This window comes from Oncorhynchus tshawytscha, unplaced genomic scaffold (assembly GCF_018296145.1).
Source record: "Oncorhynchus tshawytscha isolate Ot180627B unplaced genomic scaffold, Otsh_v2.0 Un_contig_4891_pilon_pilon, whole genome shotgun sequence".
Lineage (NCBI taxonomy): Eukaryota > Metazoa > Chordata > Actinopteri > Salmoniformes > Salmonidae > Oncorhynchus > Oncorhynchus tshawytscha.
Window position 1 is genome coordinate 5,001 of NW_024608178.1, and position 20,213 is coordinate 25,213.

Below are 20,213 nucleotides of genomic sequence, written 5' to 3' on the forward strand. Positions count from 1 at the left end.
CCCGAGGGTGCTAGAGTCAATTCCCCCCGGAGGGTCCTATAGTCAAACCCCCCAGGAGGGTCCTAGAGTCAACCCCCCTCCCTCTGGAGGGTGCTAGAGTCAATCCCCCCCGAGGGTGCTAGAGTCAACCCCTCCCCCCTCTGGAGGGTGCTAGAGTCAATGCCCCCCCCCCGGAGGGTCCTATAGTCAAACACCCCCCTCTGGAGGGTCCTAGAGTCACCCCCTCTGGAGGGTGCTAGAGTCAATCCCCCCGAGGGTGCTAGAGTCAATTCCCCCGGAGGGTGCTAGAGTTAATTCCCCCGGAGGGTGCTAGAGTCAATCCCCCCTCTGGAGGGTCCTAGAGTCAATCCCCCGAGGGTGCTAGAGTCAATTTCCCCGGAGGGTCCTAGAGTCAACCCCCCTCTGGAGGGTCCTAGAGTCAACCCCTCTGGAGGGTGCTAGAGTCAATGCCCCCCCCGGAGGGTCCTATAGTCAAACCCCCCTCTGGAGGGTGCTAGAGTCAATGCCCCCGGAGGGTCCTATAGTCAAACCCCCCTCTGGAGGGTCCTAGAGTCACCCCCCTCTGGAGGGTGCTAGAGTCAATGCCCCCGGAGGGTCCTATAGTCAAACCCCGCCCCTCTGGAGGGTCCTATAGTCAATCCCCCTATGGAGGGTCCTATAGTCAAACCCCCTATGGAGGGTCCTAGAGTCACCCCCTCTGGAGGGTGCTAGAGTCAATGCCCCCCCGGAGGGTCCTATAGTCAAACCCCCCTCTGGAGGGTCCTATAGTCAATCCCCCCCCCATATGGAGGGTCCTAGAGTCACCCCTCTGGAGGGTGCTAGAGTCAATGCCCCCCCGGAGGGTCCTATAGTCAAACCCCCTCTGGAGGGTCCTAGAGTCACCCCCTCTGGAGGGTGCTAGAGTCAATGCCCCCGGAGGGTCCTATAGTCAAACCCCGCCCCTCTGGAGGGTCCTATAGTCAACCCCCCCCCCGGAGGGTCCTATAGTCAATTTCCCCCCGGAGGGTCCTATAGTCAAACCCCCCTGGAGGGTCCTATAGTCAACCCCCCTCTCTCTGGAGGGTCCTATAGTCAACCCCCTCTCTCTGGAGGGTCCTATAGTCAACCCCCTCTCTCTGGAGGGTCCTAGAGTCAACCCCCTCTCTGGAGGGTCCTATAGTCAACCCCCCTCTCTCTGGAGGGTCCTATAGTCAACCCCCTCTTTCTGGAGGGTCCTATAGTCAACCCCCCTCTTTCTGGAGGGTCCTATAGTCAACCCCCTCTCTCTGGAGGGTCCTATAGTCAACCCCCTCTCTCTGGAGGGTCCTATAGTCAACCCCCCTCTCTGGAGGGTCCTATAGTCAACCCCCTCTCTCTGGAGGGTCCTATAGTCAACCCCCTCTGGAGGGTCCAATAGTGAACTTTCCATGCTGGACAGTACGTGTGCTTATGTTGATAACGGAGAGGAGAACATGCCATAAGAAGCCATATCTAACTGCTGTTCAATGTTCTGAAGGGAAGCCCTACAGTTAACGGAAAAGCTGGAGATTCAAACTGCCAGACAATTCTCATGAGATACCGTTTACAGGAAATACTTAAAACCAATAAAACTATAGAATTGTCAATTAAAATAACTGATGATCAAACTCAATTAAGACATAAAACAGTCTAAAAGCCCTGTATGCATGTGTTCCAGTCCATCTGGACAGTTTGATTGGCTGTGCTATTGTACTTACAGTTCATCAGGACAGTTGATTGGCTGTGCTATTGTACTTACAGTTCATCAGGACAGTTGATTGGCTGTGCTATTGTACTTACAGTTCATCAGGACAGTTGATTGGCTGTGCTATTCTATATCCGTCCTTCAGATAGGCTGCCATCTCAAAGGGGTCGATGTCCACGTAGGGCGTCTGTCCCAAGGTCATCAACTCCCACAGGGTCACGCCAAACGCCCACTGAGGAAAAGGGACAGGGTTAAAGGTCAAGGGTTAGAGGTCCGGGTTAGACAACAAGGTCATCAACTTCCACAGGGTCACGCCAAACGCCCACTGAGGAACAGGGACCAGGTTAAAGGTCAAGGGTTAGACAACAAGGTCATCAACTCCCACAGGGTCACACCAAACGCCCACTGAGGAATAGGGACAGGGTTAAAGGTCAAGGGTTAGAGGTCAGATCACAAGGCAGAACGGCCCAAAGGAATGAGGGTCTTCTCTCGTTCTATAAATTCTATTTATTTCAGACGGACAGCTTTTGATATGACCAACAAGACAGGTTTACAGACACACACTAAATAATATCTAGGACGAATAAAAGAAAGTGTGTGTTCAATCTCTTGACCTTGTGGTTGTCTCTGCGTAACATTAGCTACATGCAGGCTAAAACAACAACAACATATGACAGATGGGGGTTTAATCAGGGAAACCTTTAGGAACAACGCTCTCTATTATGTTCAAGAAATGTGTTAAATTAAGGCCAAGGTCTGTCAGTGTGAGATCAGTGTCAGGGAAGGTTGTGTTCGGTTCAGCCAATGGCTGAACAAAGCATTCCACTGAAACAATGCAAGGAAATCTAGCTGAAAATGTACACCCAACATAGTTCCTACACGTTTTGATAAGGGCTTGAAAGCTGGACCATATGGTGCTTGAGAACAGCCAGTTATCAGAACCATTTTAGGTAGTGTCTGCAACTCCCAAACAAACTGAAACCAACTTTAGCTTTTTAATCCATTTCCTATTTCCAAAGAACAGAACACGATAAGATTATTCATACAGACTAATAATATATATATATATATATATATATATATATATAAAAAAAACATGATTTAGGTTTTGGAACCAAGTCAACAATTCAATCATCAGTCATCACCAGAAGATTAGCCAGTGTTCAACAAAGACAACATAGCAAGAAAAAAAACAGAAGTTATTTAGACTTGATTCACAATGGGAGTTGAACACGAACCAGAAGGTATTCAAATCAAAATCAAATCAAATTTTATTTGTCACATACACATGGTTAGCAGATGTTAATGCGAGTGTAGCGAAATGCTTGTGCTTCTAGTTCCGACAATGCAGTAATAACGAGCAAGTAATCTAACTAACAATTCCAAAAAAAAAAACGACTGTCTTATACACAGTGTAAGGGGATAAAGAATATGTACATAAGGATATATGAATGAGTGATGGTACAGAGCAGCATAGGCAAGATACGGTAGATGATATCGAGTACAGTATATACATATGAGATGAGTATGTAAACCAAGTGGCATAGTTAAAGTGGCTAGTGATACATGTATTACATAAGGATGCAGTCGATGATATAGAGTACAGTATCTACGTATGCATATGAGATGAATAATGTAGGGTAAGTAACATTATATAAGGTAGCATTGTTTAAAGTGGCTAGTGATATATTTACATCATTTCCCATCAATTCCCATTATTAAAGTGGCTGGAGTAGAGTCAGTGTCATTGACAGTGTGTTGGCAGTAGCCACTCAATGTTAGTGGTGGCTGTTTAACAGTCTGATGGCCTTGAGATAGAAGCTGTTTTTCAGTCTCTCGGTCCCAGCTTTGATGCACCTGTACTGACCTCGCCTTCTGGATGACAGCGGGGTGAACAGGCAGTGGCTCGGGTGGTTGATGTCCTTGATGATCTTTATGGCCTTCCTGTAGCATCGGGTGGTGTAGGTGTCCTGGAGGGCAGGTAGTTTGCCCCCGGTGATGCGTTGTGCAGACCTCACTACCCTCTGAGAGCCTTACGGTTGAGGGCGGTGCAGTTGCCATACCAGGCGGTGATACAGCCCGCCAGGATGCTCTCGATTGTGCATCTGTAGAAGTTTGTGAGTGCTTTTGGTGACAAGCCGAATTTCTTCAGCCTCCTGAGGTTGAAGAGGCGCTGCTGCGCCTTCCTCACGATGCGGTCTGTGTGAGTGGACCAATTCAGTTTGTCTGTGATGTGTATGCCGAGGAACTTAAAACTTGCTACCCTCTCCACTACTGTTCCATCGATGTGGATGGGGGGTGTTCCCTCTGCTGTTTCCTGAAGTCCACAATCATCTCCTTAGTTTTGTTGACGTTGAGTGTGAGGTTATTTTCCTGACACCACACTCCGAGGGCCCTCACCTCCTCCCTGTAGGCCGTCTCGTCGTTGTTGGTAATCAAGCCTACCACTGTTGTGTCGTCCGCAAACTTGATGATTGAGTTGGAGGCGTGCATGGCCACGCAGTCGTGGGTGAACAGGGAGTACAGGAGAGGGCTCAGAACGCACCCTTGTGGGGCCCCAGTGTTGAGGATCAGCGGGGAGGAGATGTTGTTGCCTACCCTCACCACCTGGGGGCGGCCCGTCAGGAAGTCCAGAACCCAGTTGCACAGGGCGGGGTCGAGACCCAGGGTCTCGAGCTTGATGACGAGCTTGGAGGGTACTATGGTGTTGAATGCTGAGCTGTAGTCGATGAACAGCATTCTCACATAGGTATTCCTCTTGTCCAGATGGGTTAGGGCAGTGTGCAGTGTGGTTGAGATTGCATCGTCTGTGGACCTATTTGGGCGGTAAGCAAATTGGAGTGGGTCTAGGGTGTCAGGTAGGGTGGAGGTGATATGGTCCTTGACTAGTCTCTCAAAGCACTTCATGATGACGGATGTGAGTGCTACGGGCGGTAGTCGTTTAGCTCAGTTACCTTAGCTTTCTTGGGAACAGGAACAATGGTGGCCCTCTTGAAGCATGTGGGAACAGCAGACTGGTATAGGGATTGGTTGAATATGTCCGTAAACACACCGGCCAGCTGGTCTGCGCATGCTCTGAGGGCGCGGCTGGGGACGCCGTCTGGGCCTGCAGCCTTGCAAGGGTTAACACGTTTAAATGTCTTACTCACTTCGGCTGCAGTGAAGGAGAGACTGCATGTTTTCGTTGCAGGCCGTGTCAGTGGCACTGTATTGTCCTCAAAGCGGGCAAAAAAGTTATTTAGTCTGCCTGGGAGCAAGACATCCTGGTCCGTGACTGGGCTGGGTTTCTTCCTGTAGTCCGTGATTGACTGTAGACCCTGCCACATGCCTCTTGTGTCTGAGCCGTTGAATTGAGATTCTACTTTGTCTCTGTACTGGCGCTTAGCTTGTTTGATAGCCTTGCGGAGGGAATAGCTGCACTGTTTGTATTCAGTCATGTTACCAGACTCCTTGCCCTGATTAAAAGCAGTGGTTCGTGCCTTCAGTTTCACACGAATGCTGCCATCAATCCAAGGTTTCTGGTTAGGGAATGTTTTAATCGTTGCTATGGGAACGATCTTCAACGCACGTTCTAATGAACTCGCACACCGAATCAGCGTATTCGTCAATGTTGTTGTCTGACGCAATACGAAACATCTCCCAGTCCACGTGATGGAAGCAGTCTTGGAGTGTGGAGTCAGCTTGGTCGGACCAGCGTTGGACAGACCTCAGCGTGGGAGCTTCTTGTTTTAGTTTCTGTCTGTAGGCAGGGATCAACAAAATGGAGTCAGGGTCAGCTTTTCCGAAAGGGGGCGGGGCAGGGCCTTATATGCGTCGGAAGTTAGAGTAACAATGATCCAAGGTCTTTCCACCCCTGGTTGCGCAATCGATATGCTGATAAAATTTAGGGAGTCTTGTTTTCAGATTAGCCTTGTTAAAATCCCCAGCTACAATGAATGCAGCCTCCGGATAAATCGTTTCCAGTTTGCAGAGAGTTAAATAAAGTTCGTTCAGAGCCATCGATGTGTCTGCTTGGGGGATATATACGGCTGTGATTATAATCGAAGAGAATTCTCTTGGTAGATAATGCGGTCTACATTTGATTGTGAGGAATTCTAAATCAGGTGAACAGAAGGATTTGAGTTCCTGTATGTTTCTTTCATCACACCATGTCACGTTAGTCATAAGGCATACGCCCCCGCCCCTCTTCTTACCAGAAAGATGTTTGTTTCTGTCGGCGCGATGCGTGGAGAAACCCGCTATTCAGACTCGATTCACAATGGGAGTTGAACACGAACCAGAAGGTATTCAGACTCGATTCACAATGAGAGTTGAACACGAACCAGAAGGTATTCAGACTCGATTCACAATGGGAGTTGAACACGAACCAGAAGGTATTCAGACTCGATTCACAATGAGAGTTGAACACGAACCAGAAGGTATTCAGACTCGATTCACAATGGGAGTTGAACACAAACCAGAAGGTATTCAGACTCGATTCACAATGGGAGTTGAACACGAACCAGAAGGTATTCAGACTCGATTCACAATGGGAGTTGAACACGAACCAGAAAGTATTCAGACTCGATTCACAATGGGAATCATTGTGTGTGTGTGCGCGTGGCTGGCTGGCTGTGTGTGTGTGTGTGCGTGTGTGTGCGGTACATTAACGTGCCTGTAGTAACCTATGACCCAAAGAGGTTTAGAGCAAAACAAGAAAGGGAGTGGACATAAAGGGAGGGGTGAGGAGGGAGGGAGGGAGGGGTGAGGATGAGGAGGGAGAGATGAGGGAGGGAGGGGTGAGGGAGAGATGAGGAGGGAGGGAGGGGTGAGGGAGAGAGAGGAGGAGGGGGAGGGGGAGGGAGAGATGAGGAGGGAGGGGAGAGGGAGAGATGAGGAGGGAGGGAGGGGTGAGGGAGAGATGAGGAGGGAGGGAGGGGTGAGGGAGAGATGAGGAGGGAGGGAGAGGATGAGGAGGGAGGGAGGGTGAGGAGGGAGCGAGGGAGGGGTGAGGATGGAGGGGGAGGGAGGGAAGGTGAGGATGAGGAGGGAGGGGTGAGGGAGGGAGGAGGGAGGGAGGGGTGAGGATGGAGGGGTGAGGATGAGGAGGGAGGGAGGGAGGGAGGGGAGGGGTGAGGAGGGAGGGAGGGGTGAGGAGGGAGGGAGGGAGGGGTGAGGAGGGAGGGAAGGGGAGGGAGGAGGGAGAGATGAGGATGGAGGGAGGGTGAGGATGAGGAGGGAGGGGTGAGGAGGGAGGGGGGTGAGGATGGAGGGAGGAGGAGGGAGGGTGAGGATGAGGAGGGAGGGTGAGGGGTAGGAGGGAGGGAGGATGAGGAGGGAGGGAGGGGGTGAGGGAGGATGAGGAGGGAGGGGTGAGGATGAGGGAGGGGTGAGGATGAGGAGGGAGGGAGGGTGAGGATGAGGAGGGAGAGGATGAGGAGGGAGGGAGGGTGAGGATGAGGAGGGAGAGGATGAGGAGGGAGGGTGAGGAGGGAGGGGTGAGGAGGGAGGGGTGAGGAGGGAGGGAGGGTGAGGATGAGGAGGGAGGGGTGAGGAGGGAGGGAGGGGTGAGGAGGGAGGGAGGGAGGGGTGAGGAGGGAGGGAGGGAGGGGTGAGGAGGGAGGGAGGGGGTGAGGAGGGAGGGGTGAGGAGGGAGGGAGGGAGGGGTGAGGAGGGAGGGAGGGAGGGTGAGGATGAGGAGGGAGGGTGGGTGAAGATGAGGAGGGAGGGTGGGTGAGGATGAGGAGGGAGGAGGAGGAAGGGAGGGAGAGGATGAGGAGGGAGGGAGGGGTGAGGAGGGAGGGGTGAGGAGGGAGGGAGGGGTGAGGGAGGGGTGAGAAGGGAGGGAGGGAGGGGGGTGAGGAGGGAAGGGGGAGGAGGAGATGAGGATGGAGGGAGGGAGGAGGGGAGGGAGGGTGAGGGGTGATGAGGGAGGGGTGAGGGAGGGGTGAGGAGGGAGGGAGGGGTGAGGAGGGAGGGAGGGGTGAGGAGGGAGGGAGGGGTGAGGAGGGAGGGAGGGGTGAGGAGGGAGGAAGGGGTGAGGAGGGAGGAAGGGGTGAGGAGGGAGGAAGGGGTGAGGAGGGAGGGAGGGTGAGGAGGGAGGGAGGAGGGAGGGAGGGTGAGGATGAGGAGGGAGGGAGGGTTGAGGAGGGAGGGAGGGTTGAGGAGGGGGAGGGTTGAGGAGGGAGGGAGGGTTGAGGAGGGAGGGAGGGTTGAGGAGGGAGGGAGGGGTGAGGAGGGAGGGAGGGGTGAGGAGGGAGGTGAGGAGGGAGGTGTGAGGAGGGAGGTGTGAGGAGGGAGGGTGAGGATGAGGGGGAGGGGGAGGTGTGAGGAGGGAGGGGGAGGTGTGAAGAGGGAGGGAGGGTGAGGATGAGGAGGGAGGGGTGAGGAGGGAGGGAGGGTGAGGAGGGAGGGAGGGGTGAGGAGGGAGGGAGGGGTGAGGAGGGGGAGGGAGGGGTGAGGAGGGAGGGAAGGGTGAGGAGGGAGGGAAGGGTGAGGGAGGGATGAGGAGGGAGGGAAGGGTGAGGAGGGAGGGAAGGGTGAGGGAGGGATGAGGAGGGAGGGAAGGGTGAGGGAGGGATGAGGAGGGAGGGATGAGGAGGGAGGGAAGGGTGAGGGAGGGGTGAGGGAGGGGTGAGGGGGGAGGGAGGGGGAGGAGGGGGAGGGAGGGGTGAGGAGGGAGGGAGGGTTGAGGAGGGAGGGGTGAGGAGGGAGGGTTGAGGAGGGAGGGGTGAGGAGGGAGGGGTGAGGAGGGAGGGGGGTGAGGAGGGAGGGGTGAGGAGGGAGGGGTGAGGACTGGGAGCAGTAGAGCCTCATCAGGAAGGAAGAGGTCCGGTATGAGGGAAATCAGGCTGTCTGGTGGAGAGGAGAGGAGAGAACCGAATGAGAGGAGAGGAGAGAACCGAATGAGAGGAGAGAACCGAATGAGAGGAGAACCGAATGAGAGGAGAACCGAATGAGAGGAGAACCGAATGAGAGGAAAGGAGAGCTCCATGGAGGACTTCCTGCCTGTCTACAGCATCTCCTCTCACCTCCTACCGCAGCTGAGCGTGTGTGTAGCTGTGTGTGTGTGTGTGTGTAACGCGTGTAAATGTGTGTGTGTAACGGGCAAGTGTGTGTGTAACGTGTAAGTGTGTGTGTTCTCACCACATCACTAGCACTAGAGAAGTCATGGTTGAGCAGGCTCTCCAGGGCCATCCAACGGACCGGCCTGTTCTCGTTGTCTCCCAGACAGTGGTAGTCCATAGGGAACAGGTCTCTGGACAGGGCGTTGTCACAGATCTTCACCTGCATGCTGTCGTCAATACTGTCACGGGGAGGGGTCACGGGGGAGGGGGGAGAGGACAGGGTCACGGGGGAGGGGGGAAAAGTATTAAAAAGATACGCTACGGTCACAAGACGCAGGCCTCCTAATTGTCCCTAGAATTTCTAAGAAAACAGCTGGAGGCAGGGCTTTCTCCTATAGAGCTCCACTTTTATGGAATGGTCTGCCTACCCATGTGAGAGATGCAAACTGTCTCAACCTTTAAGTCTTTACTGAAGACTCATCTCTTCAGAGGGTCATATGATTGAGTGTAGTCTGGCCCAGGAGTGGGAAGGTGAACGGAAAGGTACTGGAGCAACGAACCGCCCTTGCTGTCTCTGCCTGGCCGGTTCCCCTCTTTCCACCGGGATGCTCTGCCTCTAACCCTATTACAGGGGCTGAGTCACTGGCTTTACTGGTGCTCTTCCATGCCGTACCTAGGAGGGGTGCGTCTCTTGAGTGGGTTGAGTCACTGACATGATCTTCCTGTCTGGGTTGGTGCCTCCCCTTGGGTTCGTGCCATGGCGGAGATCTTTGTTGGCTTTACTCGGCCTTGTCTCAGGATGGTAGGTTGGTGGTTGAAGATGTCCTGACCCCTCCTGTCTCAGCCTCCAGTATTTATGCTGCAGTAGTTTGTGTCGGGGGGCTAGTGTCAGTTTGTTATTTCTGGAGTATTTCTACTGTCTTATCCGGTGTCCTGTGTAAATTTAAATATGCTCTCTCTAATTCTCTTTCTCTCACTCTCTGAGAACCTGAGCCCTAGGACCATGCCTCAGGACTACCTGGCATGATGACTCCTTGCTGTCCCCAGTCCACCTGGTCGTGCTGCTGCTCCAGATTCAACTGTTCTGCCTGCGGCTATGGAACCTTGACCTGTTCCCCCGGACGTGTTACCTGTCCCAGACCTATTATTTGACCATGCTGGTCATTTATGAACATTTGAACATCTTGGCTATGTTCTGTTATAATCTCCACCCGGCACAGCCAGAAGAGGACTGGCCACCCTACATAGCCTGGTTCCTCTCTAGGTTTCTTCCTAGGTTTTGGCCTTTCTAGGGAGTTTTTCCTAGCCACCGTGCTTCTACACCTGCATTGCTTGCTGTTTGGGGTTTTAGGCTGGGTTTCTGTACAGCACTTTGAGATATCAGCTGATGTTAAAAGGCCTTTATAAATACATTTGATTGATTGGGGCGGCAGGGTAGCCTAGTGGTTAGAGCGTTGGACTAGTAACCGAAAGGTTGTAAGTTCAAATCCCTGACAAGGTACAAATCTGTCTTTCTGCCCCTGAACAGGCAGTTAACCCACTGTTCCTAGGCCGTCATTGAAAATAAGAATTTGTTCTTAACTGACTTGCCTAGTTAAATAAAGGTTAAAAAAAATAAAAATAATAAAATTGAATGATTGATCAAAATGATTTTTTTTTTAGCAGAAATTCCTTCTGGAACATGTGAACTTTCATGTGCCTTAACAAACTTGTATACTATCTGTAAATACCAATACAATTGTTACAATTACGAGCCTTGTTGGGTTAAGCCACAGAAAAAGCCAGCAGTCGTCCCACTAGCCATGATTGGCTGAGATAATGAGTGGGCTGGACCTGCCGAGAGAAGAGTTTAGATTTGGTCTGCCATATAGAAGGCTTCTGTCTACGTAGGTAATCCTGTCGAATGTGGCTTTAAAAAAAGTATTGTGTCGAGGAGCTGCATAACTGTCCACTTTCTGGAGGATCACGTTTTGAAAATCAGTGGAATTCGAGTCTGATACCTAAAGAGAAAACCCCTGTCTCCGGATTATTGCCCAAAAGTATTAGTGGTCGAGCTGAGCAGGGTGATAAGATACTCACACACAGTTCCTGGCGGCCAGGTCTTTGTGGATGACCTCTCTCCTGGCCAGGTAGCTCATCCCACATGCGATCTGGATCGCCATGTGGACCAAGTCCTGCTGAGAGACTGCCTAGAAAGACAGGAAGAGAAACTAAACATGAGAGAGTGAAGGGGAGAAAGAGAGCACAACAGAGAGAGAGAGAGAGAGGGGGGGAGAGAGCACAACAGAGAGAGAGGAGGGGGAGCACAACAGAGAGAGAGAGGGGGAGCACAACAGAGAGAGAGGAGGGGGGAAGAGAGCACAACAGAGAGAGAGGGGGGGGAAGAGAGCACAACAGAGAGAGAGGAGGGGGGGGGCACAACAGAGAGAGAGGAGGGGGGAAGAGAGCACAACAGAGAGAGAGGAGGGGGGAAGAGAGCACAACAGAGAGAGGGGGAGCACAACAGAGAGAGAGAGAGAGGGGGAGCACAACAGAGAGAGGGGGATAGCACAACAGAGAGAGGGGGAGCACAACAGAGAGAGAGAGGGGGAGCACAACAGAGAGAGAGAGAGGGGGGAGAGCACAACAGAGAGAGAGAGAGAGAGAGAGGGGGAGCACAACAGAGAGAGAGAGAGAGAGAGGGGGGAGCACAACAGAGAGAGAGAGAGAGGGGGATAGCACAACAGAGAGAGAGAGGAGGGGGAGAGAGCACAACAGAGAGAGAGGAGGGGGAGCACAACAGAGAGAGAGGAGGGGGAGCACAACAGAGAGAGAGAGGGGGAGCACAACAGAGAGAGAGAGGGGGAGCACAACAGAGAGAGAGGGGGAAGAGAGCACAACAGAGAGAGAGAGGGGGGAGCACAACAGAGAGAGAGAGGGGCGGGGGAGAGCGAGAGAGGGGGGGAGAGCACAACAGAGAGAGAGAGGGGGGGATAGCACAACAGAGAGAGAGGGGGAGCACAACAGAGAGAGGGAGGAGGGGGGGTGAAGAGAGCACAACAGAGAGAGAGAGAGGGGGGAGCACAACAGAGAGAGAGAGAGAGGGGGAGCACAACAGAGAGAGAGAGAGAGGGGGAGCACAACAGAGAGAGAGAGAGAGAGAGAGAGAGAGGGAGCACAACAGAGAGAGAGAGAGAGAGAGAGAGGGGGAGCACAACAGAGAGAGAGAGAGAGAGAGAGAGAGGGGGAGCACAACAGAGAGAGAGAGAGAGAGAGAGAGAGGGGGAGCACAACAGAGAGAGAGAGAGAGGGAGCACAACAGAGAGAGAGAGAGGGGAGCACAACAGAGAGAGAGAGAGAGGGGGAGCACAACAGAGAGAGAGAGAGAGAGAGGGGAGCACAACAGAGAGAGAGAGAGAGAGGGGAGCACAACAGAGAGAGAGAGAGAGAGAGGGGGAGCACAACAGAGAGAGAGAGAGAGAGGTGGGAGAGCACAACAGAGAGAGAGAGAGAGAGAGGGGGAGCACAACAGAGAGAGAGAGAGAGAGGTGGGAGAGCACAACAGAGAGAGAGAGAGAGAGGGGAGAGCACAACAGAGAGAGAGAGAGAGAGAGAGAGAGAGAGAGAGGGGGAGAGCACAACAGAGAGAGGAGGGGGGAAGAGAGCACAACAGAGAGAGAGAGAGAGAGAGAGGAGGGGAGAGCACAACAGAGAGAGAGAGAGAGAGAGAGAGAGAGGGAGAGCACAACAGAGAGAGAGAGAGAGAGAGAGAGAGAGAGAGAGAGAGAGAGGGGGAGAGCACAACAGAGAGAGGAGGGGGAAGAGAGCACAACAGAGAGAGGGGAGGAGAGCACAACAGAGAGAGGGAGGGGGGGGGTGGATATTCAGAGAAGTAACCTGGTTGGTGATGTTTACCATTTCACCACTGAGATAAAACATGATAATGGCTTGCATCACTGTAGTAGGACATATCTGACAGGCACTTTTCAGATTCCACAAGATAAAGACTGTATAACAACTAGGAAACTAGTATTGTAACTATTAAGTTTCACAGCCAGGACAGAGGGCCAAATAGTCTGTGCAGGAGAAAAATTATTTGTTTGGTTTTTGAGGGCCCCAAGAGACAGGCCTGAAGGACCCCTGATTAATACAGACACAGAGGTTGCATCCCAAAAGGACCATAGGGCTCTGGTAGTGCACTACAAAGCTAGTAGGTAGTCATTTGGGACACACTGAAAGTAGAAGACAATCTAGTGAGACACGAGGAACCATCAGTACCATCCTGTTATCTGTCTAATTAGCCCAGATGGCTTGATTTCTGAGCTGAGATCATGATGCTAATCACTGTGGCTTAGCCTAGCGAGATGTACATAAACAGCATATCATGATGCTAATCACTGTGGCTTAGCCTAGCGGGAAGTACATAAACAGCATATCATGACGCTAATCACTGTGGCTTAGCCTAGCGGGAAGTACATAAACAGCATATCATGACGCTAATCACTGTGGCTTAGCCTAGCGAGATGTACATAAACAGCATATCATGACGCTAATCACTGTGGCTTAGCCTAGCGAGATGTACATAAACAGCATATCATGATGCTAATCACTGTGGCTTAGCCTAGCGGGAAGTACATAAACAGCATATCATGATGCTAATCACTGTGGCTTAGCCTAGCGGGAAGTACATAAACAGCATATCATGACGCTAATCACTGTGGCTTAGCCTAGCGGGAAGTACATAAACAGCATATCATGATGCTAATCACTGTGGCTTAGCCTAGCGGGAAGTACATAAACAGCATATCATGATGCTAATCACTGTGGCTTAGCCTAGCGGGAAGTACATAAACAGCATATCATGACGCTAATCACTGTGGCTTAGCCTAGCGGGAAGTACATAAACAGCATATCATGACGCTAATCACTGTGGCTTAGCCTAGCGGGAAGTACATAAACATGTGAACCAAAGAGAGAGAAGAGGATGGATGACATGCTGTGTGAACCAAAGAGAGAGAGAAGAGGATGGATGACATGCTGTGTGAACCAGAGAGAGAAGAGGACGGATGACATGCTGTGTGAACCAAAGAGAGAAAGACGGATGGATGACATGCTGTGTGAACCAGAGAGAGAAGAGGATGGATGACATGCTGTGTGAACCAAAGAGAGAAAGACGGATGGATGACATGCTGTGTGAACCAAAGAGAGAGAGAGAGAAGAGGATGGATGACATGCTGTGTGAACCAGAGAGAAGAGGATGGATGACATGCTGTGTGAACCAGAGAGAGAAGAGGATGGATGACATGCTGTGTGAACCAAAGAGAGAAAGACGGATGGATGACATGCTGTGTGAACCAGAGAGAGAAGAGGATGGATGACATGCTGTGTGAACCAGAGAGAGAAGAGGATGGATGACATGCTGTGTGAACCAGAGAGAAGAGGATGGATGACATGCTGTGTGAACCAGAGAGAAGAGGATGGATGACATGCTGTGTGAACCAGAGAGAGAAGAGGATGGATGACATGCTGTGTGAACCAGAGAGAGAAGAGGATGGATGACATGCTGTGTGAACCAGAGAGAGAAGAGGATGGATGACATGCTGTGTGAACCAGAGAGAGAAGAGGATGGATGACATGCTGTGTGAACCAAAGAGAGAGAGAGAGAAGAGGATGGATGACATGCTGTGTGAGCCAATTCCCTGAAGAGTGAAAGAGAGTACCTGATGTACACCATCAGGGTTTTAACATAACCCGGCACTGTGTCCCAAATGGCACACTATTCCCCATAGGGCCCTGGTCAAATGTAGTGCACTAAATAGGGAATAGGGTGCCATCTCAGCCCGAGTCAGACACACTGCTGGGGTGAGGTGCATTGTGGGCCAGGGGCTGGCTCTGACGGACACAGCAGAGATTGCCAGCTGTCAAACACACACACACACAGGGAAGAGATTTACAGCTGTTTAATGTTCTGTGTCCTGATCTGTCAGCGTGACTCAACTCGTATTAAATTGGACCCTTTGTGTTAGAGAATAAGACACCAGCGCCTTGCAACATCGTAACGTGATTAAACCCAGAACACACATATATATATAAATAAACAAACACACAACATTATAAACGGGGTTGTTCGAGCCCTGAATGCTGATTAGCTGACAGCCGTTGTATCAGACAGTATACCACAGGTATAACAAAACGGTTGTTTTTACTGCACTAATTACATTGGTACCAAGATCATAACAATAAGGCACCTCTCTCTCTCTCTCTCTCTCTACACAATAGCATGGTCAGATCCATATAGACACACGTCGCTTCGTAAAGGATTTTTCCCATATTTTGTTAAGTTACAGCCTTATTCTAAAATGAATAAAATAAAATAAATTAAAAATCTTTAGCAATCTACACACAATGCCCCATAATGACATCACAATGCCCCATAATGACATCACAATGCCCCATAATGACAGCACAATGCCTCATAAGGACAGCACAATGCCCCATAATGACAGCACAATGCCTCATAAGGACATCACAATGCCCCATAATGACAGCACAATGCCTCATAAGGACAGCACAATGCCCCATAATGACAGCACAATGCCTCATAAGGACAGCACAATGCCCCATAATGACAGCACAATGCCTCATAATGACAGCACATTGCCTCATAAGGACAAAGAAGAAGAAGCCAAAACAGGTTTTGAAACATTTGCGAATGAACTACTTTATTTACACCATTTATTTAGCACCTTACATAAGTATTAAGACCCCTTTTCTATGAGACTCAAAATTAATTAAAATAGTTTTTACCCCTCAACATACATACAATACACCATAATGACAAAGAAAACAACTGGATTTTAGATTTTAAAACATTTATTAAAAATAATCTAAAACCAAATATCACATTTACATAAGTATTCAGACCCTTTACTCAAAACTTTGATGAAGCACCTTTGGCAGCGATTACAGCCTCGAGTCTTATTGGGTATGATGCTACAAGCTTGGCACACCTGTATTTGGGGAGTTTGTCCCATTCTTCTCTGCAGATCCTCTCAAGCGCTGTCAGGTTGGATGGGAAGCGTTGCTGCACAGCTATTTTCAGGTCTCTCCAGAGATGTTCGATCGTGTTCAAGTCCGGGCTCTGGCTGGGCCACTCAAAGACATTCAGAGACTTCTTCCGAAGCCACTCGTACATTGTCCACGCCTGGCTGTGTGTTTAAGGTCATTGTCCTGTTGGAAGGTGAACCAAGGATCTCTCTGTACTTTGCTCAGTTCATCTTTCCCTCGATCCTGACTAGTCTCCCAGTCCCTACCGCTGAAAAGCATCCCCACAGCATGATGCTGCCACCACCATGCTTCACCGTAGGGATGGAGCCAGGTTTCCTCCAGACGTGACGCTTGGCATTCAGGCCAAAGAGTTCAATCTTGGTTTCATCAGACCAGACAATCTTGTTCCTCATGGTCTGAGAGTCCTTTAGGTGCCTTTTGCAAACTCAAGCGGGCTGTCATGTGCCTTTTAGTGAGGAGTGCCTTCCGTCTGGCCACTCTACCATAAAAGCCTGATCAGTGGAGTGCAGCAGAGATGGGAGAACCTTCCAGAAGGACAACCATCTCCACATAGGAACTCTGGAGCTTTGTCAGAGTGACCATTGGGTTCTTGGTCACCTCCCTGGCGAAGGCCTTTCTCCCCTGATTGGTCAGTTTGGCCGGGCGGCCAGCTCTAGTGTTGGAGGTTCCAAACTTACATTTAAGGATGATGGAGGCCACTGTGTTAATGGGACATTCGATGCTGCCGACATTTGTTGGTACACTTCCCCAGATCTGTGACTTAACACTATCTTGTCATCTCGGGGGCTCTACGGACAATTCCTTCGACCTCATGGCTTGGTTTTTGCTCTGACATGCACGGTCAACTGTGGGACCTTATATAGACAGGTGTGTGCCTTTCCAAATCATGTCCAATCAATTGAATTTACCACAGGTGGACTCCAATCAAGTTGTAGAAACATCTGAAGGATGATCAATGGAAACAGGATTTACCTGAGCTCAATTTAGAGTCTCAGAGCAAAGGGTCTGAATACTTATGTCAATAAGTTGGCTCTGTTTGATATATTTTCTCCCCAATTTTGATCTTGTCTCATTACTGCAACTCCCCAATGGGCTCGAAGGTCGAGTCATGCATTCTCCCGAAACATGACCTGCCAAACAACTCTTAACACCCACGAGCTTAACCCGGAAGCACCAATGTGTCGGCCAAACCTGGACGATGCTGGGTCAAATTGTGCACCGCCCTACGGGACTCCTGATCATGGCCAGTATGGAACAGCCCGGGTCTTTCGCTACAGACCGGCATTAAGCCGCGCCGCAGACCGGCATTAAGCCGCGCCGCAGACCGGCATTACGCCGCGCCGCAGACCGGTATTACGCTATAGACTGGCATAACACTACGCTACAGACTGGCAAACGCTACAGGCCGGCGTAACGCTACGCTACAGGCCGGCGTAACGCTACGCTACAGGCCGGCGTAACGCTACGCTACAGACCGGCGTAACGCTACGCTGCAGACTGGCAAACGCTACAGACTGGCATAACGCTACGCTGCAGACTGGCATAACGCTACGCTACAGACTGGCATAACGCTACGCTGCAGACTGGCATAACGCTACAGACTGGCATAACGCTACGCTGCAGACTGGCATAACGCTACAGACTGGCATAACGCTACGCTGCAGACTGGCATAACGCTACGCTGCAGACTGGCATAACGCCACGCTACAGACTGGCATTACGCTACGCTACAGACTGGCATTACGCTACGCTACAGACTGGCATTACGCTACGCTACAGACTGGCATTACGCCACGCTACAGACTGGCATTACGCTACGCTACAGACTGGCATTACGCTACGCTACAGACTGGCATTACGCTACGCTACAGACTGGCATTACGCTACGCTACAGACTGGCATAAACGCTACAGACTGGCATAAACGCTACGCTACAGACTGGCATAACGCTACGCTACAGACTGGAATAACGTTAAGCTGCAGACTGGCATAACGCTACGCTACAGACTGGCATAACGCTACGCTGCAGACTGGCATAACGCTACAGACTGGAATAACGCTACAGACTGGCATTACGCTACGCTACAGACTGGCATTACGCTACGCTACAGACTGGCATTACGCTACGCTACAGACTGGCATTACGCTACGCTACAGACTGGCATTACGCTACGCTACAGACTGGCATTACGCTACGCTACAGACTGGCATTACGCTACGCTACAGACTGGCATAACGCTACGCTACAGACTGGCATAACGCTACGCTACAGACTGGAATAACGCTAAGCTGCAGACTGGCAAACGCTACAGACTGGCATAACGCTACAGACTGGCATAACGTTACGCTACAGACTGGCATAACGCTACGCTACAGACTGGCATAACGCTACGCTGCAGACTGGCATAACGCTACAGACTGGAATAACGCTACAGACTGGCATAACGCTACGCTGCAGACTGGCATTACGCTACGCCGCAGACTGGCATAACGCTACGCTGCAGACTGGCATAACGCTACGCTACAGACTGGCATTACGCTACGCTACAGACTGGCATAACGCTACGCTGCAGACTGGCATAACGCTACAGACTGGAATAACGCTACGCTGCAGACTGGCATAACGCTACAGACTGGCATTACGCTACGCCGCAGACTGGCATTACGCTACGCCGCAGACTGGCATAACGCTACGCTACAGACTGGCATAACGCTACGCCGCAGACTGGCATAACGCTACGCTACAGACTGGCATAACGCTACAGACTGGAATAACGCTACGCTGCAGACTGGCAAACGCTACAGACTGGCATAACGCTACGCCGCAGACTGGCATTACGCTACGCCGCAGACTGGCATTACGCTACGCCGCAGACTGGCATTACGCTACGCCGCAGACTGGCATTACGCTACGCTGCAGACTGGCATAACGCTACGCTACAGACTGGCATAACGCTACGCTGCAGACTGGCATAACGCTACAGACTGGCATAACGCTACGCTGCAGACTGGCATAACGCTACGCTGCAGACTGGCATTACGCTACGCCGCAGACTGGCATAACGCTACGCCGCAGACTGGCATTACGCTACGCCGCAGACTGGCATAACGCTAAGCTGCAGACTGGCAAACGCTACAGACTGGCATAACGCTACAGACTGGCATAACGTTACGCTACAGACTGGCATAACGCTACGCTGCAGACTGGCATAACGCTACGCTGCAGACTGGCATAACGCTACGCTACAGACTGGCATAACGCTACGCTGCAGACTGGCATAACGCTACAGACTGGCATAACGCTACGCTGCAGACTGGCATTACGCTACGCCGCAGACTGGCATAACGCTACGCTGCAGACTGGCATAACGCTACGCTACAGACTGGCATTACGCTACGCTACAGACTGGCATAACGCTACGCTGCAGACTGGCATAACGCTACAGACTGGAATAACGCTACGCTGCAGACTGGCATAACGCTACAGACTGGCATTACGCTACGCTGCAGACTGGCATTACGCTACGCCGCAGACTGGCATTACGCTACGCCGCAGACTGGCATAACGCTACGCTACAGACTGGCATAACGCTACGCCGCAGACTGGCATAACGCTACGCTACAGACTGGCATAACGCTACGCTACAGACTGGCATAACGCTACGCTGCAGACTGGCAAACGCTACAGACTGGCATAACGCTACGCCGCAGACTGGCATTACGCTACGCCGCAGACTGGCATAACGCTACGCTACGCCGCAGGCCGGCATTACGCTACGCTACGCCGCAGACCGGCATTACGCTACGCCGCAGACCGGCATTACGCTGCGCCGCAGACCGGCATTACGCTGCGCCGCAGACCGGCATTACGCTGCGCCGCAGACCGGTATAACACTACGCTGCAGACTGGCAAACGCTACAGACTGGCATAACGCTACGCTGCAGACTGGCATAACGCTACGCTGCAGACTGGCATAACGCTACGCTGCAGACTGGCATAACGCTACGCTGCAGACTGGCATAACGCTACGCTACAGACTGGCATAACGCTACGCTGCAGACTGGCATAACGCTACAGACTGGCATAACGCTACGCTGCAGACTGGCATAATGCTACGCTGCAGACTGGCATAACGCCACGCTACAGACTGGCATAACGCTACGCTACAGACTGGCATTACGCTACGCTACAGACTGGCATTACGCTACGCTACAGACTGGCATTACGCTACGCTACAGACTGGCATTACGCTACGCTACAGACTGGCATTACGCTACGCTACAGACTGGCATAACGCTACGCTACAGACTGGCATTACGCTACGCTACAGACTGGCATAACGCTACGCTACAGACTGGCATTACGCTACGCTACAGACTGGCATTACGCTACGCTACAGACTGGCATAAACGCTACA

At 51.6% G+C, this 20,213-nt stretch overlaps 1 protein-coding gene across 1 annotated transcript in view; it reads right to left on the reverse strand.

Annotated features, from left to right (window-relative positions):
• Positions 1–1,415: 1,415 nt before the first annotated feature.
• Positions 1,416–20,213, reverse strand: part of LOC121843317 (tyrosine-protein kinase RYK-like) — a gene marked incomplete at its 5' end in the record, with an annotated part of 31,180 nt that continues 12,382 nt past the window's right edge. The window contains 3 exons of the mRNA XM_042312919.1: positions 1,416–1,934; positions 8,828–8,987; positions 10,828–10,937. Coding sequence (XP_042168853.1) covers positions 1,794–1,934; positions 8,828–8,987; positions 10,828–10,937 — 411 coding nt within the window. The remainder of the gene's footprint in view (positions 1,935–8,827; positions 8,988–10,827; positions 10,938–20,213) is intronic.